The sequence below is a fragment of the Callithrix jacchus genome, chromosome 1 (genome assembly GCF_049354715.1).
Source record: "Callithrix jacchus isolate 240 chromosome 1, calJac240_pri, whole genome shotgun sequence".
Taxonomy (NCBI): Eukaryota; Metazoa; Chordata; class Mammalia; order Primates; family Cebidae; genus Callithrix; species Callithrix jacchus.
In genome coordinates this window covers 146409353-146435906 of record NC_133502.1, presented here as the reverse complement: position 1 = coordinate 146435906, position 26554 = coordinate 146409353, and the positions used below count along the sequence as shown (strand labels likewise).

The window sequence follows — 26554 nt, the reverse complement described above, 5'->3', positions numbered from 1 at the left end:
CAACCCTCGTTAGGTAGAGCACTTTGCAGGAGGAAAGCTCACAGGTATCTGAGAAGCCTCTTATTGACTGCCTGGGGTCAGGTACCCATTCTTTGTCCAGTCAGCTCTGGCCAAGGATGAGTCATGTGGTACATAACATGGCTGCCATCACTGCTCCAGCAATGGGACTGTGGACAAGAGGGTCTCCTCAAAAGGGTTTGGCAGACCCCAGGCTTGGCCAGGCCAGTATATCCTATATCTCTAGTTGCAGAGGTAAACCCAGAGATACCTGAAGACCTCCTGGCCTAACTTTATACCACATTCTCACCCTCAGCCTTTCAACAAATATGAGAGGTACCTGCATTGGGCCAGGTTTTGTGTAAGATCCTAGGGGCACAGAAGTGACCCAGTTTCTACCCTCAGGAGCTCTGACTCAAATTGGAGAGGCGTGAATTATGCAGAGAACTGGAATGCAGGGTTGAATTGCTACCAACAAATAGAAGGCAGTCAACGCTAGTGGAGGCCTGGGCTCCACACCTTAGGAAGAGAGATGTAGTCCAAATGGCCCACTGAACAGAGGTATTGGCTATGGCTCAAGGAGGGAAAAGGGCTCTCAAAGGACCCTGCTGCTGGAAGAGTGCCCTGCGCCATCCCTGGAGTTTCTGTTTTCTCTTTACACAGCCGGACCCAGCAGGACGGGATATCTCCATTCGTCCTCTCCTGGAGCACTGTGAGAACACCCATATGACCATCTGGCTTGGCATTGTCTATGCTTACAAGGGACTTCTCATGGTAGGTGCAGAACAGGAGACAGAGTTGGGTGGGGGGCACTTCTCTGTTGAGCCTCTGTCTCCCAGGGGCCTTCATCAATGTAAAAATAAACAGAGCCTCCATGACTAAGCAGTCATTCTCTGTGGACCCAGTTCCTGCCACTTGCCATCTCAATTTTGGCACCAACTGTATGAGATAGGTACAGATAGCATCCTCATTTAACTGACACTGAGGCTTGGTGTCTTGCCCAAGCTCATCCAGCTAGTAAGTGTCAGAATCAAGATCTTAACCAGAGAGTAACCCAAAAACCAGAGGCTGTGCCTCACAGCTGTCACTGCAGTGCTCCCAGGAAGAGCAGTCTGCCGCCATCCAATGCATGTTCATATCCAGCATTTCAGCAGAACCTCCCTAAGTCCATGGGAGGTGGGCGGGATCATCCCCACTTAATAGATGAAGAGGGGCTGGGCATGGCGGCTCATGCCTATAAACCCAGCACTTTGAGAGGCCAAGGCAGGGCGGATCATGAGGTCAGGAGATCGAGGCCAACAGGGTAAAACCCTGTCTCTACTAAAAATTAGCTGGGTGTGGTGGGGCACGCCTGTAATCCCAGCTACTCAGGAGGCTGAGGCAGGATAATCGCTTGAACCCAGGAGGCGGAGGTTGCAGTAAACCGAGATCGTGCAACTGCACTCCAGCCTAGCAACAGAGCAAGACTCTGTCTCAAAAAAAAAAAAAGGAAAAAAGATAGATGAGGAGGGTAAGCCACAGAGAGGCTAAATGATTTGCCAAAAGCTATCTAGTAACCTCCAGTTTCCAAAACCCAGCACTCTTTCCACTTTGCTCATCTTTTAAAATCAAAGATCATGCCAGGCATGGTGGTACACGCCTGTAATCCCAGAAATTTGGGAGGCCGAGGTGGGTGGATCACCTAAGATCAGGAGTTCGAGACCAGCCTGACCAACATGGCAAAACCGTGTCTCTACTAAAAATACAAAATTAGCTGGGTGTGGTGCTGGATATCTGTAATTCCAGCCACGCAGCAGGCTGAGGCAGGAGAATCGCTTGAACCTGGGAGGCGGAGGTTGTAGTGAGCCAAGATCGGGCCGTTGCATTCCAACCTGGGCAACAAGAGCGAAACTCCATCTCAAAAAAAAAAAAAAAAAAAAAAATCAAAGATCACATACCAAGCCCCCAATTGTGAAATTCCAATGTTAGAAAGAACTTGAAAGGTCAGCTCCACATATCTCAGCCCAGGCTGATCCTTGAATCTTCTCTCCTATATCCTATATCCTATATAAACCATGCTTCCATTCAGAGCCCTCCATGACACGAAACTGGTCACTGCACCCTCCTCAGATCTCTCCACCGGAAGGCTGAGTCACCATTCACCCCGGTGTGACCCCACTTAGAGGCCAAAAATGAAGCCCTCTCCGAAAGTCAAATCAACTGGGATCTCTCGTGCTGCTCAAATGCATTCTTACCTGTTGCCACTTCAGAGAAGTATTAGCAATTGATCCTGTGTCCTTTGAGAGGCCATGCCAGAAGGATATGTAAGAGGATTGTAGGCAATGATTGGTCCCCACTTCATACCAGTTGACATCCCATTATGGTTTTCTGTAGAAGTCTTTTGAGCTCCCATGCAAGCAACAGGACCGCTGGGCTGCAATCCAAGCACCAGGTAATGACCCTTGGGGTGTCAACATGAGGTACCCAGAATAGAAATAAGAACTTGAGGACTGGCCAAAGGACACACTCATAATCAACAGAAGCTTGGAAGAGCTGTCAGTAATGGGTGGCACAGACCTGAGGGCAGAACTGTCAGCCCCAAGCAAAGTTGCTAGAAGGCAGATTCCATCCCCATGTAAAAATGGATTCTTATAACGGGGAGCACTGTCCACAGATGCCGTGGAGCCCCTAAGGAGGACAAGCTCCCTGTCGTGGGAAGGCATGTCATGTGCTTCCCCAACCCTGGCTGAATAAAGAGAGTGGAACTAGACTCTCTCCAGGATCCTTCTGGCCTTGATGTTTCTTGATTCTGAGACTCATTCTGTGAAATTAGATTATGGTGAATCATATTGACATCTTTAAACTGGATTCATCTGTAATGTTTTGATCATTCGTTATCTTCTCCCACCTACTTCCAAAGTGGTTGGAGATAAGTGATGACTGTATCTCTCACAGTGAAGCTAATACCTTCAGCCAGCTCATGGCAGCAAAAGCTGTATTTGATAGCACAAATGCTTTACCATTTAGAATGTGCAAGGAACTGTCCACAGCCTCCTGGTTTATGACTAAAACCTCCTTAAGGTTTGTGAATAAAATCCCACTGCCACCCCCCTACTCCTGTTTTAGAACCACAGAATTTCAGGGCTGGGAAGAGCATACACAGCCCTTTGGGTCCACCCCACTGTCACATGTTTTGGCCCCAACCCCCAGCCCACCCTGAGCAGTCCCCAACAAGCATTCCCTCACTAACTGCTTCTGTACCTCCAGTGATGGGAGCTCACCCTCTTGAGAGGAGCCTGTGCCATTCATGGATGATGTGTTAGTTTCCTTTGGCTACTATAACAAGTTACCACAAAACAGTGGCTTAAAAAAACAAACAGAAATGTATTCTTTCCAAGTTGTGAAGGCCAGAGGTCCAAAATCAGGCAGAGTTGTGTTCCCTCTGAAGCCTCCAGGGGAGAATCCTTCCTTGCCTCTCCAGTGCCTGATGCTCCAGGCATGCCGTGGCTTGTGACCGCGTGACTCTAGTCTCTGCCTCTGTCTCCACATGGCCTTCTCTTCTTCTCCCCAAGGAGAGAAGTGTCCCATATAAGGACACTTGTCATTGGATTTGGGGCCCTTTCAGAAAATCCGGGATGATCTCATCTCAAGATCCTTAATTACATCTGCAAATATCCTTTTCCCAAATAAGGTCACATTCACGGTTTCCAGGAATTAAGATGTAGACATATCTTTTAGGGCCATATTCAGTCCACCACACATGGAATGCTTTTCTAGAAAGTTCTTCCTAATCCTCAGTGTAACTTGTGCCCATGAACCCTCATTCTCCTTTTTGAGAGCCCAAGAACAAGTTACTTTGTGTTTCCTCTGACACTCTTTAGAGATCTACAGCCAACTACCAGGTCCCCAGAGTAGCCCACACTTAATGTGGAGACCCTCCCAGTGGCTAGGTGGTCCATCGGCAGCACAGCTGATAGGAGGACACGCTGACTCCCGGTCAGAGAGCCCAAGTTCAGATGCCCATCCAGCCCTGACACTCATGCTGGGGGACCCCAGGCAGGTCGCCTCACCTAGCCAAGCCTCTTCTGCTTCCTCCTCTGCAAGTTGGCACAGCTACCATGGGATCACAGTGGGTCGTGGGTAAAGGAACCAGCACAGAATAGGCTTTCAACGGCTGTTGATTTCCTTCTCTCACTCAGTGTCTGGTTCCTGGGCTCCTGGTTCCCTATTTTATTTTATTTATCGAGACAGAGTCTCACTCAAGCTGATACCCAGGCTAGAGTGAGTGCAGTGTCACGATATCTGCTCAGCGCAGCCTCCACCTCCTGGGTTCAAGCGATTCTCCTGCCTCAGCCTCCCAAGTAGCTGGAATTACAGGCATGCACCACCATACCTGGCTAATTTTTGTATTTTTAAAGTGTTAGAGTTTCACCACGTTGCCCAGGCTGGTCTCCAACTCCTGACCTCAGGTAATCCACCAGCCTTAGCCTCCCAAAATGCTGGAATTGCAGGCCTGAGCCACCACATCTGGCCTAGTTCCCCCTTTTAAAGGGGATTTTTAAAAAGGAATAAATCAGGCTGTGAGATAACACATTTAGTGAAAGGATAAAGGACAAGGGAGAGGAAAACAATCATGGTTGTATAAAATAAGATCAATTACAAAATGGCATTGAACTTAACCTTCATACAGAACATTTCGTTCTACACAGTCCTTTGACATCCATCCTCCCATTTCATCCACACAGAAACACTGTGAGATGGATATTATTATTACTAGCCCCAGTCCACAGATATTGAAACTGAGGTCCTGAGAGGTGAAATGAGGTCACCCAGCCAACGGATGGCAAAGCAGGTTCCATATCCCCCCGCCTTGTGCCCAGCCCTGCTTCTACCACGTGACAGTGTGCCAAACAAATCTCTAAACACGGGTCCTCGGTGTGATGTTAAATGGTTCACGCAGCTGTCAGATGCCCAGAGCTGCCCTGCTGAAGCCAAAGGGAAGAGGGGCCTTGATGAGAAGACCTTTTGGTGGGGGCTGCACTAAAGCAGAGACCCCTGTAGCAGTCAGCCAGCTTGGCTCTTCTTCCTGCCCACCACGACAGCATTCTGCCCTACACCCACCGGCACTGTCCCTCAGCCTGCTCTCCCCTGAGACCACCCGTAAGGGTTAAACCCTCAACACCCAGCTTCAGATCATAGTTGGCCTCTACCCTGTCTGTTTCTGTCAAGACATCTATTGGTTAGGAGTAGAGCTGCAAGGCACAGAAAAACCTAAAATAATAATGGTTGAAGAGACAGGAGATCTTCCTCTCAGGTAAACCTAGTCCAGAAGTAAGTAATCTAGGGCCGGTGTAAGGCTCCCAGAATCTCAGCTTCTTGCATCTTGTGGCCCCTACGTCATCGTTACACAGCTTCCACGTCAGAGTCTAAGATGCCTTTATAATCGAAGACGGATGCTGAAGCACCGTCTTACCCACCCATCACATTCCACTCCAGCTGTTAGGAAGGCGGAAACACAACACGTCTTCCCTTTAAAGATACTTCCCGGCTGGACACGGTGGCTCACACCTGTAATCCCAGCACTTTGGGAGGCCCAGGTGGGTGGATCATGAGGTCAGGAGTTCAAGACCAGCCTGACCAACATGGTGAAACTCCGTCTCTACTAAAAATACAAAACTTAGCCAGGCATGGTGACGGGTGCCTGTTATCCCAGCTACTCAGGAGGCTGAGGTAGGAGAATCGCTCCACCTCCGGGAGGCGGAGGTTGCAATGGGCTGAGATCGTGCCACTGCACTCCAGCCTGGGTGACAGAGCAAGACTCCGTCTCAAAAAAAAAAAAAAAACCACTTCCCAGAACATATGCACACCACTTCTATTTACAGGCATTGTCCAGAAGCTAGCAATAAACCACGCCTAGCCTCTAGGGCAGCTGGAAAATGTAGTCTCTATTCTGGGTGTCTATGTGCCCCCGGGGACAGTAAAAGTCCCAGACACAAGAGCAATGATCCGCTTAGTGTAATAGAAAAAAAGACTGAACTGAACTAGAAACACAGCCCACTTTTGCTACCATACTGCTGTGTGGCCTTGGGCAGACCCCTTTACCCCCTCTCAGCCTTAGTCTTCCCTAGAGAATGGGGGAGAAGGTTGAGATCTTATCTGAAGTTCCCTTCCACCGTGGCCTCAGGCAGGTCTGTGCATGAAGCAGTCACAGGGGTGCAGGAGAACAGGACAGCTGTCACAACCCCAATCTGCATTTCCTTGGCAGGACTCCACTCAGCAGAGCCACAAGTGGAGACAGATGGTAACATCCAGAAGACCTGGCTGACAGCAAGGCCCCCCACCCTCCCTCCCTGCAGCCCACCTCCTGAGTAACCCTCCACTCCACAGCTTCTCAAAGCAGCAGGTGTGTGCCACCCCTTGGTAACGATCATCTCCCCTTTCTGTTCACCATTTCAGTTGTTCGGTTGTTTCTTAGCTTGGGAGACCCGCAACGTCAGCATCCCTGCACTCAACGACAGCAAGTACATTGGGATGAGCGTCTACAACGTGGGGATCATGTGCATCATCGGGGCCGCCGTCTCCTTTCTGACCCGGGACCAGCCCAACGTGCAGTTCTGCATCGTGGCTCTAGTCATCATCTTCTGCAGCACCATCACCCTCTGCCTGGTGTTCGTACCGAAGGTACGGGCACGGGCCCGGGCCCCACCACCTGGCCTCTGCCCTCCAACTCCAGCACGGGGATTGCTGGGTTTTCTTGATTCTCTAAAGGGTTTACCCATTCCTTTCTTGTGATGAAAACAATTCACATGTAGAAAGTTCAGAAAATACAGAGTAGCAAAAGCCAGGTCTTTCCAAAATCTCCCGTAGTCCCACCACCCAAAAGTAATCAATCACTGGTCACGTTTTGTTTGGGTATTTTTTACTGCTGATGTTTTTGATGTGTTTCCTTCCCATCTTTCTCTTAATGACTAGGAGATGATGCTTTTTTGTTCTGTTTTGTTTTTTTGAGACAAGTTCTCACTCTGCTGCCCAGGCTGGAGTGCTGTGGTATGATCTTGGCTCACTGCAGCCTCAACTTCCCGGGATCAAGCTATTCTCCTGCCTCAGCCTTCCAAGTAGCTGGGACTACAGGCATGCACCACCACACTTGGCTGATTTTTTAATTTGTTATAGAGATGGAGTCTTCCTATGTTGCCCAAGCTGGTCTTGGACTCCTGGGCTCAAGCAATCCTCTGGCCTCGGCCTCCCAAAGTGCTGAGATTACAGGCATGACCCACCTCACCCAGCCTGTGGTGATACTTTTTAAGACATGGTCATAACTATAGCACACATTTTATTCTTTGCTTAATGTTTTGTCCTTTCTCACGTTCATAACTGTCATTGAGGGAGTTTCCAGGATTTACATATCCACTTGATCTTCTATTGGTGAGCACTGGATTTTATCATAGAACATTTTTTTCTACATAACACATTTCCTCTTCTCCAGTTGTTCCTTTAATGTGGAGTCACAGAAGTAATATTATTGGGTCCCAAAAAGAAACCATTTGTAGTAGCCACTTACGTGTTTCATTTATTTGAAGTCCGACCTTCAGGACCACCTTGAAGAGAGATTTTTCAAACATCATCCTACCTAGCAGTGGGTAGGTGAGCCAGAGACCTTGACTTCTTAGGAACCCCCCCAGTGGGGTGGTCTGTGTCAAGGGAAGCCTGACTTCAGTGGGTCTCAAAGTAAAGGAAGGTGGCCAGGCATGGTGGCTCGTGCCTGGAATCCCTGCACTTTGGGAGGCCAAGGTGGGAGGATCACTTGAGACCAGGAGTTCAAGACCAGCCTAAGCAACACAGTGAGACCCCATCTCTACTAAAAATGAAAAAAAAAAAATAATAATAGCCAGGCTTCATGGTGCACACCTGTAGTCCCTGCTACTCAGGAGGCTGAAGTAGGAAGATTCCTTGATCCTGGAGAAGCAGAGGTTATGGTGAACTAAGAATGCGCCGTTGCACTCTAGCCTTGGTGACAAAGTGAGACCCTTTCCCAAGGGGGGTTAAAAAAAGGAAGGCACAGGATATAGAGCTGCAGAGGGGAGTTACTGACTCAAGTTGGGGGCGTCTGCCTCAGAACAGGGGAGAGGAAAGACCACCTGGGTCCATTTCAGCAAACAGGCTACCCATGGTGCTCCATCCTCCTGGGCGTGCAGTCAGCCCCCAGGCACTGTCAGCTCTGCGCTGGAATACCTCTAGTGTACACCCCTTAGTCATCCACACCTGCCCAGACTACAGGGCAACACTGACTTCTCTGCCTGCCCTCTGACATTCTTCCCATCCTGTAAAAGAGGCCAGATGATTCTCTAAGCCAAACTTCAATGGTGTCACTCTGCTCTATCACCCTCAGTAGCTCCTCTTTGTCCTCCTGGCTCCAGGATCAAGTTTCTGATGTTGGGCTGGTTCTCAGGACCCTCGGGTCTCCTCTAATCTCCCCAGAGAACCCTTTCCATCGCCCGTCCTCCTCTTCCCCTTCCACCTCCCCTAGGCATTCCTGCGTTGGCAGACGCTGCTTCTTCCCTGGTGTTTCCTTCCCCCATCCCTCCAGATCCTCCTCAGAGCCCAGCAGACCATGACACCGTGGTAGGCACTGTTCCTGATACCTGCTGACCTGGTGAAGATTGAGTCCTTCCTTTATCCCCAACCCACGCCTCTGGACCATGAGGTTCCAGTGGGAAGGGGCCATGGGTCACTCAGCTCCTGTTTTCCAGTGCTGAGTCCAGAGCCTGCCTTGACGAGAGATCTTTCTAGAATAAGCAAGTAAGATCAGAGTCAAGTGGCAACTTTTTGTTTTTTATACAAAATGTCTTTGGATGTGGCTAAGCAACACCTAGACTCTTGACTCACGGAAACTGTGAGATAATAACCACGTGTTGTTTTAAGCTGCTAAAAAACAAGCTTTTGTCAATGACAGAGCTCCTACCAGCCTGTTTCCAGAACTCATCAATGGTCTAACGAACAGCGGCCTTCGCTTTCCTCCGTCTCTTTGTTGTCACAACTGTCGTCCTCAGGGCTTATTTTTTCCACAAGAAGCAAGGCCTAAGGCAGAGTGCTGGGCAGCTGGAGCGAGGCCTCAGGGGCCCTGGTTGGGATGCAGGTGGCATCAGGGTCAGGAGACCAGACTCTTAGTGGCCAGGAAGGACACGGAGGCTTGGTGACAGAAAGGGGCCCGCCCAAGTTCACACGCAAGTGAGTGGCAGAGCCTGACCTGAGCCTAGATCTCCTGACTCCCAGCCAGTGGCCTTCCTGGGGCCTCTTGTTGCCTCCAGAGCAGGATCTGCTGGGAGAGTCTGCTGTGCGGGTTGGGAGGAAGGACCCAGGGGTCTCTCTTCAACCCCGCCCCCACCTCTGTCCTTTCAGCTCATCACTCTGAGAACAAACCCAGATGCAGCAACGCAGAACAGACGATTCCAGTTCACTCAGAATCAGAAGAAAGAAGATTCTAAAACATCCACCTCAGTCACCAGTGTGAACCAAGCCAGCACATCCCGCCTGGAGGGCCTACAGTCAGAAAACCATCGCCTGCGAATGAAGATCACAGAGGTACCTCCCTCCACATCTGGTAGCCAGGCCCCGTCCTGCCACTGAAGCCCCTCTGACCCCGTGCAGGGACTCTCAGGCTCCTCTAAACTGTCCCTGCCGCCTGACCATGCAGCCTCATCAGCTGCAGTTACAGCTACACCCCTGCGAGAGCCAGGGGTGACACAAACTGCAGAGGCAGTTGGTCAGAATCTGACATGAGCTTATCGCCCACTTCACCCAGGCTCTTGGAGGCCAGCAACACCTGCTTCAAGCCATCCCCAGACAGAAAGGAAATCAGAGAGATTGGTGAGCTTCCGGATTATCGTAGCTTCCCACACCAGCATCTCTCTGTGTGTCTCTCCCTCTCAGTTTTTCACTCTCCATTGCAACTACCACATCTATGTGATGTACAACAAGAGAAGAGAAAGTGAAAGGAAACTTGAGGAGAGAGTGCTGCAGCAGACCTCGCCTTTATCCTGAGGGTTCTCAGCTGGCTCTTGAATACTCCAGAGACCCTAGCCAGATTGCCTTGCGCCCAAGCCAGGCTTGGCCTGTAGACCAGGAAGGGGAAACCAAATTACCTCCCTCTCCTCTACCCTTCCCTTTGGGTCGGGGCTATGCCGGGACCCAGGCTCTGCAGGCTGTGTGTTGCTTTAATAGAGGAATTCTGATTAGGAAGGAGGACAGGAAAAGGACCAAGGAAAGTACCTTGGTGACAGTGCTGGCTAAGCAAGGCCCCAAAATAAAGTGGCCCAGAGAAAGTATGTTTATTTGCCTTTTACCTAATGGCCTTGAAGTGAGAGGTCCCGGGTGGGCAGCTCTGCTCCCCAAGGTCATTGCTGGGCTCGGATCCTGCCCTCTGGTTTCCCGCCACTCCCCAGGGTGTTCTCCTCATTCACAGTGGGTGAGCTGGGTGGATGGCATGTCTTGTTCATGGTGTCAGGAGGGGAAGAGCAAGTCCACACGAGGGATTGCCTTTTAAGCAGTAACACCAAAAATTGTGCACATTTTGGTTCTGCCCTAGTCACATTAGCAAGAATGGACACGAGCACAGCTAGCAACAGAGGAGGCTGGAAGCATCGTCTCTAGCTGGACAGCTGCAAGGAAGAAGTGAGACATAGATAGGGTTGCCAGAATAGATACAGGATGCCCAGTTAAATTCCAATTTCAGATCAACAACCAATCATGGCCGGGTGCAGTGGCTCATACCTGTAATCCCAGCACTTTGGGAGGCCAAGGCAGGATTACAAGGTCAAGAGATTGAGACCATCCTGGCCAACATGATGAAACCCCATCTCTACTAAAAATACAAAAGAAAAAAAAACTAGCTGGGCATGGTGGCATGTGCCTGTGGTCCCAGCTACTTGGGAGTCTGAGGCAGGAGAATCACTTGAACCCAGGAGGCAGAGGTTGCAGTGAGCTGAGATTGCGCCACCGCACTCCAGCCTGGCGACAGAGTGAGACTCCATCTCAAAAAAAAAAAATCGTATTTTTAGTAAAAGTATAGCCCGAATAATACTTGGGATGTACTTATACTAAAAAAGAACTCATTATCTGAAACTCAAATTTGACTAGACATTCTGTATTTGTATTTGCTATGTCTGGCAGCCCTTTGGGGAGCTTGCAGAAATATGCCACAGAGAGCCACCAAACAGCTGTCTGTGCCCCTAAAAATGATTGCTTTAGGATGGGGCAACCCACTATCAGCTGCCAGAGCAAACTAAGAAGGGTTTCTGTCCCCGAAAGCCCGTTACAGGTTCTGTTTCGATATCAGACCTCTCATGATTAGTAATACTGTGTCACTGTGCATTTCACTTCTGCTTGCACACTTCAGCAACGAAGAGTTCACGCACGTTAGGAAACACAAGCCACTATTTAAAACTCTAAAATGCTGGTTATTTTTCCTGGAAATGAATCATAGTCTGGCCTCCCGTTGTCCCCACCCTTTGATCCTACTCCAGCCATTTAAGTCACATAGAAAAGAGTATGTCTCTCCCTCCTCTCCCACATGAAAGCTTATTAAACAATTTCATGACTGTGTTCCCGACATCACAACAGCATCTGAGAGTGTATCAGGTCTCCGCCTGTACACTATATAACAGGATGCTATTGGAAAAATCCTCTAACTGTGTTTTTCCTGTGCTCTTGCACCCACACAACAACAGTCAACACAGAAGACTTCCGTGAGCAAACGTGTGCAGTTTTCTCCACCAAAGAGCAGTTTAGTTCTGATACTACATATCTAGAGATCGCTTCAGATCCCACGGGTTGAGGTCTCAGTCCCCAAGGCTCCCCCTGGCTTCCATCAGATACCACCCTCAGATACCAGTCACAAGTCAGGCCTCTGGAACTTCTGACCAACCAGGCTCAAGTTGGGACTCCCAGGATCCCAGTTTGGATTGAATTAGTTTGCTAGAGGGGGCTCACAGAACCCAGGGAAACGTACTTACCAGCTTATTACCAAGGATGCGAATGAAAAGATGCACAGAGCAAGGGATGGGTGAAGGAGTGTGGAGCTTCCCTGCCTCCCTGCACCCTGCCCTCCAGGAACCTTCACGTGTTCAGCTACTCAGAAGTTCTCCATGCCCTGTTCTTTTGAGTGTTTATGGAGGCTTCATTACATGAGGCTTGATTGACAACTGTGCAGAAATGTGAATGGACAAAAACGCATGATTAAACCCAGCAAGGCCTGTCTGTTCAGACTTTTCTTGGCCTCTCTGTAGCATTCCTTCCTCTAGGATATGGGGCAGGACTCTGTGATAAAGGTCTTTTGACCTACAGGTAGATTAGAGTCCTGCCTTGAGCTGGTGAAAAAAAAAAAATTGAGACTGGGTTCTCACAAGCCAAGAGAATCTCACCGCAAGTAAGGGGCAGCCCTGGGTTTGCACTAGGCCTGAGCTCTTTCTCTCTTCCTCCCCTGCCTCCCTGGGCTTGCTCGGCTGCTTCATCAAGGCTCAAGCCTACATTGAACACATAATTCCAAAGCCCAGGTCCCTTTCATCATAGCTTTTCCTCAAAGAGCTGCCAGGTCCTTCTGCATCTCCTCGCCAGGATGCAGTAACGCCTTGTTTCTCAGGGCACTCCTGAACACAGGTAAAGGCCCAGCCCTGTGAGCTACCTTTCAGCGCTAGTGGCCTAGCCACCAGGGCTGGGCCAGGGACCCAGACTCAACTGGAGCCTTTGTCTTTTAGCTGGATAAAGACTTGGAAGAGGTCACCATGCAGCTGCAGGACACGCCAGAAAAGACCACCTACATTAAACAGAACCACTACCAAGAGCTCAATGACATCCTCAACCTGGGAAACTACACTGAGAGCACAGGTAAGAGAGGCAGGGCCTGGAATGTGGTAGGGACCTTGCCCTCAAACAACAGCTGTTCATCTTCCATTTTTTAAATGAAGAAACTGAGGCTCAGACAGGGCACGGGACTGGTCTGAAGTCACACACGCAGAGCTGGAGCACCCGGAACCTCTGTCTGCTGACCACAGTTCAGTGTCCGCTTCGAGCCCCACCCTGCCTGAGTCTGGGGCTTCAATTTCCACACCTACACACTGGGGCAAGCATTCCCAGTATCTGACTAGAGGCAGCCACATTTTGTTTTCCCTTTTGTTCTTGACGAATAGTTTACCCTTTCTTCTCTTAACAAGATTTCACAGTTTCAGACGTACCTCATCAATGTGCAAGAATGGTCAGTTAGTTATGATAGGATGCTCAATCTCACTAACCACTTGGGAATTGCAAGCTACAGTAACAAACCTGCCAGGCACATTGGCTCATGCCTGTAATCCTAGCATCTGGGAGGCCAAGGCTAGATAATTGCTTGAGTTTGAGATCAGCCTGGGCAACATAGCAAGACCCCATCTCTACAAAAATGAAAACACTCACACATAAACCATTTTTGCCTACCTTTTGGAAAAAACTTCAAGATTACCAGAGTTGTTAAGAGTATTTGGAAATGGGCATTCTCCTGCAATGCATTAGAAGTCAGTCTGGCACTGTCTAAATGTTCCATGTTAAACCTCTTGACCTGGCAGTTCTACTAGCAGGAACCTGCCCCTTGCAAATACTCCCCCACAAGTGCAGAGATGAACACAGAGATGGTCTTCACAATGCTGTCTGGAGGTGAGAAAAACTGGAATTAACTTAAATGTTCACTACTTGGGGGTGGTTTCATTAATTAAGATGTAGCCAAACATGGCAGATTTTAGAGCTGTTAAAAAGTGAGATGGGGCCAGGCGCAGTGGCTCACGCCTGTAGTCCTAGCACTTTGGGAGGCCAAGGTGGGTGGATCACCTGAGGTCAGAAGTTCAAGACCAGCCTGGCCATCATGGTGAAACCTCAGCTTTAATAAAAAAATTAAAAATAAATAAATAAGTGATATGGGTCTATTTGTGCAGATATGGAAAGATCTTCACGTGAAAAGAGCCAACATTAATTGTTATGGGACACAAATGCATACACGTGTGTGTGAGTGCATTTTTTACAAGGTTTAGAAAAACACCAAATTGCTGACAGTACTGACTCGTGAAAAGAAATGGTATTGTGGAGAATGAGTGAGAAGAAATGATTTCACATTACCTTTTTTTTTTTTTTTTTTTGAGATGGAGGCTCTGTCACCCAGGCTGCAGTGCAGTGGCACAATCGCAACTTACTGCAACCTTTGCCTCCCGTGTTCAAGCAATTCTTCTGCCTCAGCCTCCCAAGTAGCTGGGACTACAGGCACACACCACCACGACCAGCTAATTTTTGCATTTTTTTTTTTTTTTTTAGTAGAGACAGGGTTTCACCATGTTGGCCAGGCTGGTCTCGAACTCCTGACCTCAAGTGATTCACCTGCCTTGGCCTCCCAAGTGCTAGGATTACAGGCGTGAGCCACCTCGCCCAGCCACATTACCTTTTTTATACTTCTCTATGGCTTGGATTTTTCCATTAGCATGTATTCATCAATTTGTTATAAAACTATTTTAAATCAATGAAAAATCTTCTTTTATTCTTATTACATAAGTAATGTGGTCTTATTACAGTAGCAGTATTCTATAATTCATATTATAAACATGGTTATTACAAAAATATTTAAATTGAGATAATAACAAGGAAATTGCAAGAATAAAAATCATTCCTAATAACTTTAGTCTCTGGTAAAATGGGCATTTTAAATTTGTGGTAGAAAAGGAATTATTTAATAAATTTCCTTGAGTTAAATCTGGAGGAGAATAAGGTAAATCCTAAACTCACACCTATGCAAAAATTAATTCCGATGAATAAAAGATTTAAATATAAAAAGCAAAAACATGAAAGTACTAGAAGAAACCAAAGTATAATTTTTTTTAAAATAATCTCAGAGAGAGGAGGACCTGTCTCAGTTTGATGCAAAACAGAAATCACAAAAAGAAAGGTAAATAAATTTAGATACAAAAAGAATTTCTTTCATAATACAAAAGCCATGATAAGTACAGTCAAAAAATCAAACAAAGCCAAAGATTAACTCAGATGACAAGCTTATGCCCTTATATATAAGGAGAATTGATACGTAATAATACACAAAGTATGTATAACTATATACCTGTTAGTAAGAAAAAGACCAACATCTCAAAAGAAAAATGAGCAAAAGAGAGTTCTCATAAAAGGAAATGGAAATCATTCTTACACTTATGAAAAGATGATCAATCTCACTCCTTATTAAAGGAAGGCAAATTAAATCTGCAATGAGATACCACTTTTGCCTCAAAGATTGGCAAAGACCAGAGATCAAAAAGCTGCTCAGAGTGCCGGCAAACAGATGATGAGCAAGGCATTCTCAAGTGTTGCTGGTTGAAACAGATCATTCGGACCCAGCAGTCCCACGTTTGGGGATTTGTTCTCCATGCCTTAATCTGTGCTGCTATAACACAATACTGAAGACTTGGTAATTTATAAACAAAAGAAATGTATTTCGTACAGTTCTGGAGGCTGGGGACTCCTAAATCAAGGCGCCCATAGGTTCAGTGTCTGAGGAGGGTCCAGCCTCCACTTCTGAGATGGCACCTGGATCGCTGCATCCTCTGGAGGGGAGGAACTCTGCATCTTCATGTGGCAGAAGGAGCAGAAGAGGCAAACCCTCTTTCTCAAGCCCTTTTATAAGGGCCCTCACCTCATCCATGCAGGCTCTGCCCTCATGACTTAATTACCTTCTCAAGGCCCCACCTCTTAACGCCATCACACTGGTTATTCGGTTTCAACACATGAATTTGGAGGGACATGTTCAGACCATAGCAGTATGGATATACAGTCAATTCTGCTGCTTCACAGTCTCAGTCATTATGTTCTTTCTATAAAGCCTCCATCAACAGTGGATTTGTGGCCAGGTGCAGTGGCTCACTCCTATAATCCCAGCACTTCAGGAGACTGAGGCGGGTAGATCACAAGGTCAAGAGATCGAGACCATCCTGACCAACAAGGTGAAACCCCGTCCCTACTAAAAATACAAAAAAATTAGCTGGGTGTGGTGGCATGCACCTGTAGTCCCAGCTACTCAGGAGGCAGAGGCAGGAGAATCACTTGATCCCGGGAGGCAGAGGTTGCTGTGAGCCGAGATTGTGCCACTGCACTCCAGCCTGGCGACAGAGCAAGACTCCATCTCAAAAAAAAAAAAAAAAAAAAAAAAAAAAACAGTGGTTTTGTGAATACCGAACCATTGCTCCTCTATAGGATTTGGTTCTTGGGAGTCTCTCACAGGCTGACATTACAAGCTGACATTTTTGTCAACCAATCAATATGTAATTTTGTTGTATGCATGTTTCTGTTTAAATACATCTTATTTAATATATGTGGTTTAATTAACATTGCACTCATGGCCATGAGCGCATAGCACATACGTGATGGAGGCTTCTCTGATTCAGGGATTTTCTCCATCAGGCACATGACAGCCCTCTTGTGCTTAGGGACGCTAGCCAGCACTTCAGCGCTGTGCTTGGGGGCATTTTCAACAGCAAACTCACCAACACACAGCACAAAATGTGAAAAATATGTCACTGAATAACCTCCAGAAAGATACTTATTTACAATATAAGAGCTCAATGCTAAGGCAGCACATCTCCTTGTTCACCCTCAGCTGGGAACGGGTGCATCAGGCAGCTCACATTTTCCCACACTGTGCCTGTCAGCAAATGACCACAAAAGCAAAGTGTTGATTTGGGGATTACAAATAAATGTTAGTGAGAAGAAAAGTTCGCAAATAGAAAATTCATGAATAATGAGGATCAGCTGTACTCACATGAATGCAAAATGACGTACATATAAGGTTGCCCACTGAAACAAAAACAGAGACACCAGTGCTCCCCTCCAGACCACAAGAATCCAAACCTTGGATGGGGACCGTATTTTTATACTTCTTTAAATCTCCTTGTATGGTCCTGAAGCACAAAAAAGAGTTGAGAGAATTTGAATCACCATGTTTTGTGGCTACACAATATTATTTTGAATGGAGGCTCTATAACTTACATAACTAATCTAGTATTATCAGACAAATTCAAATTTGTTCCAACATTTTGATATTATAAATGATGCTGAGGTTGAGGCTGGACACAGTGGCCACGCCTATAATCCTAGCATTTTGGGAGGCTGAGGTGAGTAGGTCACCTGAGGTCAGGAGTTTGAGACCACCCTGACCAACATGGTGAAACCCCATCTTGACTAAAAATACAAAAATTCTCTGGGCATGGTGGCATGCACCTGTAGTCCCAGATGCTTGGGGCTGAGACAGGAGAATTGCTTGAACCTGGGAGGTGGAGGATGCAGTGAGCCGAGATCATGCTACTGGTGCATGATCCTGAGTAACAGAGTAAGACTCCATCTCAAAAAAAAAAAAAGTGATGCCGAGGTTGAGCATCTTGTATATATCTTTGCACAGATCCTTGATTATTTTTTTAGGATAGTTTTGAGAAGTGAAAATTCCAGGTAAAAAATAAGTACTTTTATGGTGCTTGACACATATGGACAGTGCCCCCCAATAAGATTATGTTCATTTATACTCCCACTAGCAGTTTACTATTATTTTTGTTTTCAATCTTTGCCACTCTTATGAAAAATATTCCTTGAAGGTTTTTTTCTTTGTCATTACATCCCTATGTTCCTGTGAAAAAGGCCTTAATATTAGAGCCTCTCGTTTCTAAGTTATGTTTCTAACATTAGTCAACTTGATTTTGCTCCTTTTTTTCTTGGAGAGAAGAGCAGGGGGCATGCCACACACATCCCCAGCACATTGCTTCCATCCCTGATTGCTGGAGGCTTCTCAGCTCACTGTGTTGGTCCCGAGACCTCAGCTTAGAAAACACAGAGGGATAATGGGCTCCTTTGCATTCTCTCTTCTGGGGCATCAGCCTACAAAAAGGTGCATTGTTGATTCTTAAAAACTAAGTTAATAGAACGTGTTGTGGTATTGTTGTTTTGCATTCAGATGGAGGAAAGGCCATTTTAAAAAATCACCTCGATCAAAATCCCCAGCTACAGTGGAACACAACAGAGCCCTCTCGAACATGCAAAGATCCTACAGAAGACATAAACTCTCCAGAACAGTAAGTACCTTCTCCCTGAGAGTTATCACTGAAGAATAAATACGTCACTCTTGCACAAGAGTTGTCAGTCTGCACCATGTCTTCACATCCATTATTTTACTTGCTTTCCACAGCCATCCCATGAGGCAGTCCAGTTACACTGCTCTTTTTACAGATAAAAAACTAATATTCGAAAAGGGGAGGTGACTTTTCGTTCAGTTGCTATGTGTAAGAAATAGGACTTGAACTCACATCTGTCCAGCATCAAATCCCACGTTCTCCACCGCAGCACGCTGCCTTTGTTATATGTAAAATTTAACCTTGCTAAATGCATTTACTTAACAGTTTACTGAGACCTACTGTATGTCAGGCATAGTGCTGGGGTTACAGCAGTGAAGAAAATGGACTAAAACTTCTACCTTCATGGAGCTTCTAGTCTATCTAGAAGGATGATAGCGTAATAAAAAAGCGACACATGGTATGTCAAACAACAGAATCTTTGGAGAAAAATAAAGCAGAGAAGGGAGTCAGGGAGTGTCATTTTAAATCGGCTGGTTAGAGAAGACTCAATGAGATGGTGACGTGTAAGCAAAGGCCTGAACATCTCTGTTAGCTTTGTTCCCCCAGGCGATTTTAGACCTTCTCATCTTACAGCACATTGGAAGCAGAAGCTAGAAATACAAAGTTTGAAACTTGGCCTCTGGAAGTAACAAGCCATGTGGAACTAGCAAAAGCAGCCAAATCACCAATTGCAGCACCATTTGGGGGCCCTTTGGTGTTAGACCTAATAGCCTATCAACCCAACCAGTTCCAAGGCCTGGCCAGCTTACAGTCCAGGACAGTGAGAGTTACATGGAATTTGTCAGCAGTTTGCCTAGCAGTTGCCTGCAGTAGAGTGTAAGCATCCTGAGGGTAGGGTATGAGTCCTTCATGTATCCCCTGCACTGAACACACATTCTGCCAAGCATTTGTTGGTTCTTGACAAGGGTTTGTTGAATGAATGAAAGGTGAACGGGGTCCTAACAGACAGCAGAATGAATGCTCTGACAACCACAGGGCCCACCTTGCCTAGGCAGACAGCCTGCCCTGGGTGCCTGGATACGGCACCCTTTTCCCAGGTCAGAGTTTATTCTTCCCTTTTTCTCCTGGACATTTTGCCAGCATGATCTTGCCTTAAGGCACAGACTGCAGCTGACATTACACAGGTTCAACTTTAACTTCAGAATGAGATCTCCAACACTACAGTTCCATGCACAACTGTGAGGTGTCTCTTGGGAGTCTTTCTGGAAAGTGTGGGCAGCACTTCATCTGTAGCCGTCTCAGAGCCAACCAGTGACCTACATGAACCCCAAGGGCACACCCAGTTAGAATAAGGCTGTCCCCATGAATTGATTTTCCCCCACCACAGAACAATGTGGTTGAACAGAATCAGCAAGAATTCCAACTTCTCCAGTTCTGGTTTTGTTTCCATGGGGGAGTTACATGAAGTCTGTATCCTTCCCTCTTCTTTAAAATGGGAATAGCAGTATTTCTTTTGCCTGTTGGGTGTTTGTTAAGATCTGGGGTTTTTGTTTTTTACATTTTTGCACCTGAGTGGCCAGGCACTGGGAATACAAGAAGGCATAAGAACTCAGTCCCTTCCCTCAAAGAACGCAGAATGAAAGCTGCACGCATGGAGAACTGTGCAAGAATGCCGCTGAGCAGAGCAGAGGACCAGTCACCCAGGCACATTTGCTACAAGCAGTCTTTTCAGTAATCAAAGTGACATGACAGTCATTAAGACCTGGAAGGCTATGGCAATGAGAAGGGAGTCTGAGGGCAGCTCCCTTTTTCCTGCGGCTCCCCCATCACATGCTAACTCATGCCCAGGTTGGCCCTGCCTCCAGCTTTTTCTGGTTTCATTTCTGGATATTTACCAAGGATTCTGCTTAGCAGAGAAAGGGTTCTCTCAGCAGAGAGTGAGCACAAAGGTGATATTTACACTGGATCTTCAAGGAAACACAATTCATCATGTCAGGAAGTAGAGAAAGTCTTCCAGACAGGGAAACAGCAGAAGAGCTGGATTTCCAGGGAAACTAGCTACCACATGGCAGGGCTTACAGGTGGAGAGGATAGAAGATTCACCTGGAAACTTCAGATCCAGAGACAGAACTTAGGGAGCCCCAAATATCACTTCAGTGTCCTTTTTCCCCTTCCTTGGCTTCCCAGTGCTGGAAAGATAACACTAGCTACCAAAGAAGCTGAAAGAGCAAGAAGGAGCCTGTGGGAATTGGCCCAGCAAGAAGGGATGCGGTCCTGGGCAAAGCAGAGGCAGAGGAGAGAGAGGAAGGAGAGAGCAGCGGAGAAGTCTTTCAGAAACAGAACTGAAAGCCATGTGGAGGTTTGCAAGAGTAGAGGATGAGAAATGTCTGTGTTTGCAGCAAAGCCCTGTTAGAAGGGCAATGCTTTCTCCTCAGTAATACCGTCCCCAACTTACCATTTTTTGACTTTACAATGGTGTGAAAGTGATATGCATTCAGTACAGGATTCAGTAAATTGCATGAGAAATTTAACACTTTTTAATAAAATAGGCCTTGCGTTAGATGATGTTGCCCAACTGCAGGCTGATGTAAGTGTTCTGAGCACGTTTAAGGTAGGCAAGGCTAAGCTAGGATGTTTGGTAGGTTAGGTGGATTAAATGCATTTTCAGCATATGATATTTTCAACTTACAATGGGTTTATGGGAATGTAACCCCATCGTAAGTCAAGGAGCATCTTTTCTGCTAGGACGTTTGTAATAATTGGCAAATCCTGGACCAAAGCTCAAGAAGACTCATCTCCCTTGCTTATTCCAGTCTCCCTGGTTATTCGCAGGGTGATAGCTGGCACCTATGGGCCTTCATTAAATACCTGCTGGATGGCTGAATGGTTAGCTGATTGGATGGACAGATCTTGGATTCAGAGAAAATTAGGCTCCTGTCATCAGCTTTTTTAGCCAAAGCGAGTCCAAGGAACTTTCTGGTGAGCCCCCAGATAGCCTTCACTAACACTCCTCCCTCTCCTTCTCTCCAGCATCCAGCGACGGCTGTCCCTCCAGCTCCCCATCCTCCACCACGCCTACCTCCCATCCATCGGAGGCGTGGACGCCAGCTGTGTCAGCCCCTGCGTCAGCCCCACCGCTAGCCCCCGCCATAGACATGTGCCACCCTCCTTCCGAGTTATGGTCTCGGGCCTGTAAGAGTGGGAGGCCTGGGCCCGGGGCCTCCCCCGTGACAGAACCACACTGGGCAGAGGCGTCTGCTGCAGAAACACTGTCGGCTCTGGCTGCAGAGAAGCTGGGCACCACCGCTGGCCTCTCAGGTCCACTCGGATGGCTCTCAGGTGGACAGGACCGGGCAGGGGGAGACTTGGCACCTGACCTCGAGCCTTATTTGTGAAGTTCTTATTCCTTCACAAAGAAGAGGAATGAAATGACTTCTTCCTTATCATCTGCAAACAAGGAGGAGCTGGGATATCTGAAACTTGCAAAAAAAAAAAATCTAGACAAGGAGAGAGGCACTAGAACTCCAGCTGGGAAGAGGCAAGGGGCTTCTGAAGAAACTGCCTCTGCACTCTGCACACACATCACTGGCTATGGCCCCTCAGGCCAGCCCTTCTCCACTTTGAGGGAGGAGGTTGGAAGGGCCACCAGGCCCCCAGCTGACAGGCCAGCTGACCCCAGCCTTCCTGGAACAGGGAGTCTGCAGGAACGCAGACAGGCACAGCCCTGGGGCAGGCAGGCCAAGGGCTGGGGCACCGGAGCAGGCTGACTTGCATGCTCCTGATGGGACCTGTGTCACCCAACGAGATGTTTGTTACTCTGGTAACATGCCACACGTTAACACAATAACACCCATTCTGGGGACCATGGGGATTTAGGGCACGTCACTGCAGACACGCTCTGCAGCATTCACCAACAGTCTGTCATGCACCACCCACCACGTTGGCCATGTCCTTGTGTTCCTGTCGGGTGCTCCCAGTAACCAGGGGGACCACCCGAGCTAATCATGGAATGTCTGTCCCCAGCAAACACGATAAAGAAAGATTGTGCACTTTAACGTCTCTCATCAGGGCCCAAGGGCTGGCTGGGATTTTTTTTTTTCCCACTGACTTGTTTCTGACCAAAGTGAATCAGGGGCATTCTGCTAAAAGACATCCCTGTAGACACAGGAGAGAGAGTTGCTGGCTGAGGGCTTCCCTTGGCTTCCAGAAGGCAGCCTTCCATCCAGACAAGCCAGTGAGCTCTCCCCTTGGGATCGCTGGGGTGATCAGTCAGCAGATTGATTCTCATTCATAAGATCATTCTTCCCTTTTAATTGAACCTCTAAGAGCACTGGCCTGGGAGTCAGACAGACCTGGGTTCAAGTCCTCAGTCCCCAGCCAACTCCCTACGTGACCTTGGTCAAGTCACTAGTGTCTCTCTGAGCCTCAATTTCCCTTCTGTAACAGCTTGGGGTTGAAATAACACCTGTCCTGCCTACCTCACAAGGTCACTCTGAGGATTGAAACTTGATCTTGTCCAGGAAAGCTTTGTACCAAACAAACAGTGAAGCAGCCTGGACCCGTGAGGTATGAGTATGACTCTGACCTTCAGCCCTCACTACAGCTGGGGGTGTGGCCCAGAGAAGCTTCCAGCATGGCCCTCTACCCAGAACATCTGGGCTGGAGGGAGGCTCCCAATGACTTTTCTGACATTCCCAGACAGGTTCGTTCTTTGCTCAAGAAAGGCCTGAATGACTGTCCAGGGTGTCTGCACAACTGAGCAGCTCGCTCACTCCCTAAGGAAACCTATTGGCAGCTTCACCAGGCAGGCAATAATCTCTTCCCAGAACCACTGCAGTCAGGAATAAACTGTTTTCTCCACCAGGCTTCGACGAAAGGGCCCACAGGAATCTTACCATCGCCAGCATTTCAAACCCACCCTACTTCACGTAGCATACATAGCTTTCTGCTCCCCTCCCCAAAGAGAGGTTATGGAGGTACTGTAGCTTTTAGGGAAAAAAAATGTTAACACATCACAGGTCAAGTTGAAGTCATTCTCTGTTTAGGCACTTAAAAATCGGTGTTGTCACTCACTGTGTATTACCAGTATTTACTTGCTTCCTTGATTTCACCAGAACCAAATTTAATTTAAAGGACCACACTAATTTTTCAAAGGGAAAGAGACAATTAATTGTACATAATGTATACACACACAAAAAACAATACCTGTAGAAATATTATTCCAGCATAGCAGGAAAACAAACAAAAGTATTGGACTGTCGGAGGTGAGCCTGTGCGTCTGTAACCCTTTGTGACTCCTGAGCGTGCACCGTCTTCTAGGATAACCCACGAAGTACATTCTCTGTCTTACCGATACTGTAGGTTCACCCATTTTTTTTAATTTCCTTGCAAATAACAAGACCCACAGAAGTGACTCTAGCTATTTAACGGTTCTGTTCTTTTATATTCAGCAAACACACCGTCCATTTCCGAAGAGGCTTCGGCCCAAAGGCATTTTCCAATGATGTTAGTGCACAAACGCTTTAAATTAGACTGGAACTGCCAGAATCAAATGTAAATGAGGAATTTCTCATACCCCTACTGCATGGTATCGATTTTTAATAAATTGTTGCAAATTTGTTTTTATGAATAAAAGGAAAAAACCTGTCGTCTTTAATGCCTACTCATCCCAAAATGCAGGTCAGATTGGGCCATATTCCTTTGCTCAGAAACTCAGGGGACAGTTCTGGGTTTGCCTGCTCAGCATTGTCCCTTCCTTCATAAACTGCCCTCTCCAGCCTCCTGCTGACAGCAGCAGAGCAGCCCAGTTACCAGGTGACCCCAACTTCCGGCCACAGCTGATTAATTCCAGGGTGGGAACCTGACCCAGGCTAAGCCAGTAAATCCCTTCCCCAGGATTCCTCCATGTAAAGAAATTTAGTCTGCCATAAAATAGAAAAAAATGAAGCCAAAAGAGAGAGAATCAGGACCAACATCTGGGTTCTGATAGAGTCTGAGTTCCTGGTTAGCATCCCTTCCTGCGCTCCTCTGAAAGCACAGCCTTGCTTTTGGGGAAAGGAAGGGAATCTATTGGAAGGAAATCTTGCTACCACTCTCCTTGCTCCCTCCCCTAGACACAGGGATTGGTTCAGGAATATGCTCACTATCCAAGAGCAGCCAATCAGAGCACCTCCCAGGGTTTCTGCCAGCTGTTTTCGGGAGGTTTGAAGGCAGCCTGGGCCCTCACCTGCTCGGTTGTTCAGGTCTTCCTTGGATTCTCTGTTCTTCTGATACATTGCCCTTTTTGCCTAGGTTAGTTCAAGTTGGGTTCCCACCACTTGCAATCCCAGGATTTTTAACTAATATGGAAAACCCACCACCTCAGCCCTGAATCCCCTTCAGGGCCTTGCCAGCCTGTCGAGATTTGGCCCCATGCTCTTTTCCAGCCTCATCAGCCTGTGGAGCCACCGCACAGTCTGTTTCACTTCTCCAGGGTGCTGGCCACAGCCGGCAGCTCTGATTCATCCCTCTAGATCCCCTTCAATTGGATCTTCTCTTCCTAGCTCTGGACTGAGGATGTTGCCTCTCTATGGCTCTGGTTATGTGCCCACGCTCTCCCCTCTCCATTCCAGACCCTGAGCTCCCTGAGGATGAGACTCATGTCTGCTTCCATGATGTTCCACTGGGCAGCAGTTCATCCTGGTGGCTCAGAAAGGGCTTCAACGAGGCTTTGCACAATTGAACATTTTGGCGAGGTGTGTCCATAATAGTTGCTGAATCTAGAAGGCAAAGCAAAGGCAGAGGTGGCCACAGCAGGCTGGGGAGGCCTGAAGTTCATGTGACTGGGTACAGTCCTAGAAATGGGGCCACTGGACTCTCAGACTCCACTGGAGAGCTGGTTCCAGGCTGGAGTTTTCCAGGACATGGGAAACAACATAGAGCCCCCCTAAGGAGCAGGCTTCCTGATCCCTGGCACAAGAGACCCCTGCTCTGTCCCTGCTGCTCCACACCGCTGCTCATACAGCCTTCCTACGGGATGCAGATTGTTCAAGGATGGGAAACAGGCCCAACAAGAAGAGGTACACAAGGTCACCTAATGAGGCTATGGCAAATGCAGGAACAACAAGAGTCTTGGCTGGTCTTCCTTCTCTACCTGACCCTGACTCAGAGATGAGAGCTCAGAAGGATGGCAGCAGTCATCTCGCCCAGCCCATCCAAGTACAGATGGGGAAACAGAGGCCCAGCAATTGGAGCCAAGGTCAACCAGAAGGTCATGAGAGGGCCAGCATGGAACCCAGATGTCCTGGTTTTGAGACTCATCTCTTCTCAGTCCACTTCCCACACTGTTCTACCACAGGTAGCGCAGCCACAGCAGTGAGAGGCTGCCCCAGGGAGCCATTTCTCAGCTGCCACAGACTGAGAAATCTTATATAGCCTTACTAAATATGGAGTCAGCAAGACAACATTTGGTCCTTCCTCTTAGCACATCTGAAAGAGAGAAATGCCTCAAGTGTTGAAGATGCTCCTTGTCACATCACTGAAGTGATGCCTTGCTGGCCATGAGCAGGAAAAGCCCAGACAGCAATGGTGCGTTTCACTCCTCTTCATTCTTCTTCAAAAGCATTCTGTCTTCCTTTTGTTATGAATGGCTCATTTCTGAGTTAAAAATAAAATAAAAAATAGTATTTCCCAAACTCAAAGAAAGGCTTTCTGGAGTTGAAGCCCTCTTAGAAAGCTCTGCCTGGGGCTCTCCTCACCCTGGGGTGTGGAGGCAATACTGGGATCCGCTCGGAAGGAAGATGGGGAGAGGTTTCTGGAAACAGCAAGCCTGGGGCACCAGCCAAGGCCTGCCCTTCCACGCAGTTCAAACTTCTTAAAAACAGCAGGCAGACCCCAGTGGCCCTCCAGATTTTCTCCCTTCGGCTTTTCCCCAAAAGTAGGGCGGTGCTTCCAGAGGAGCTGCAGGAAGGCAGAGGTGCTTGCTTGACAGGCAGAGGTCCTGATGGCCGCCAGTCTGCTTTTTGCAATCTACCCAGCACCATGTCATCTCCCTGGCACTGACTTCTAGGCCTGTGGATCCTGATCCTTGTAGAGAAGAAATTGCTTAGCAATTTTTAAGAAGTTTGAAATTTTGCCCTCGATGTGGAGAGCAATTAAAAGAGAGAAACTGAGCTCTCAGTGCTTCATTTGGGCTAAAAGACCAGTGATGCCTAAAAATACATCCATCCTTGAACTTCTAGGTTTTAAACTGATACGTACCCTTTTCTGCTTACATAGAATAGGTTTCTGTCACTTAGAACCAAAAAAAATCTGTGGGGTGCAGAGGGGCTCCACGAGGGGTTCACTGTTGTCTGAAATCCTCCTAGTTTGGGGGAGACATGCAGGAGATATTTCCCTGGCGTCACACACATGCTCAACGTGAGTAAGGATACTTAAAGGGAAGGTGGGGGCTAAGAAGCCTCAGGAGGCTAAAGAAGGGTCAAGGA

General features: G+C 47.6%; 1 protein-coding gene across 2 annotated transcripts in view; it reads left to right on the top strand.

The window, feature by feature from the left end:
• The window catches only part of GABBR2 (gamma-aminobutyric acid type B receptor subunit 2), a 423612-nt gene extending 401468 nt beyond the window's left edge, over positions 1-22144 (top strand). For both annotated transcript variants that reach the window (XM_035253005.3, XM_078373143.1), the window contains 6 exons: positions 661-771; positions 6433-6657; positions 9376-9558; positions 12729-12858; positions 17972-18089; positions 21120-22144. In XM_035253005.3, coding sequence (XP_035108896.1) covers positions 661-771; positions 6433-6657; positions 9376-9558; positions 12729-12858; positions 17972-18089; positions 21120-21285 — 933 coding nt within the window. In that variant the 3' untranslated portion in view covers positions 21286-22144. The remainder of the gene's footprint in view (positions 1-660; positions 772-6432; positions 6658-9375; positions 9559-12728; positions 12859-17971; positions 18090-21119) is intronic.
• Positions 22145-26554: the final 4410 nt, after the last annotated feature.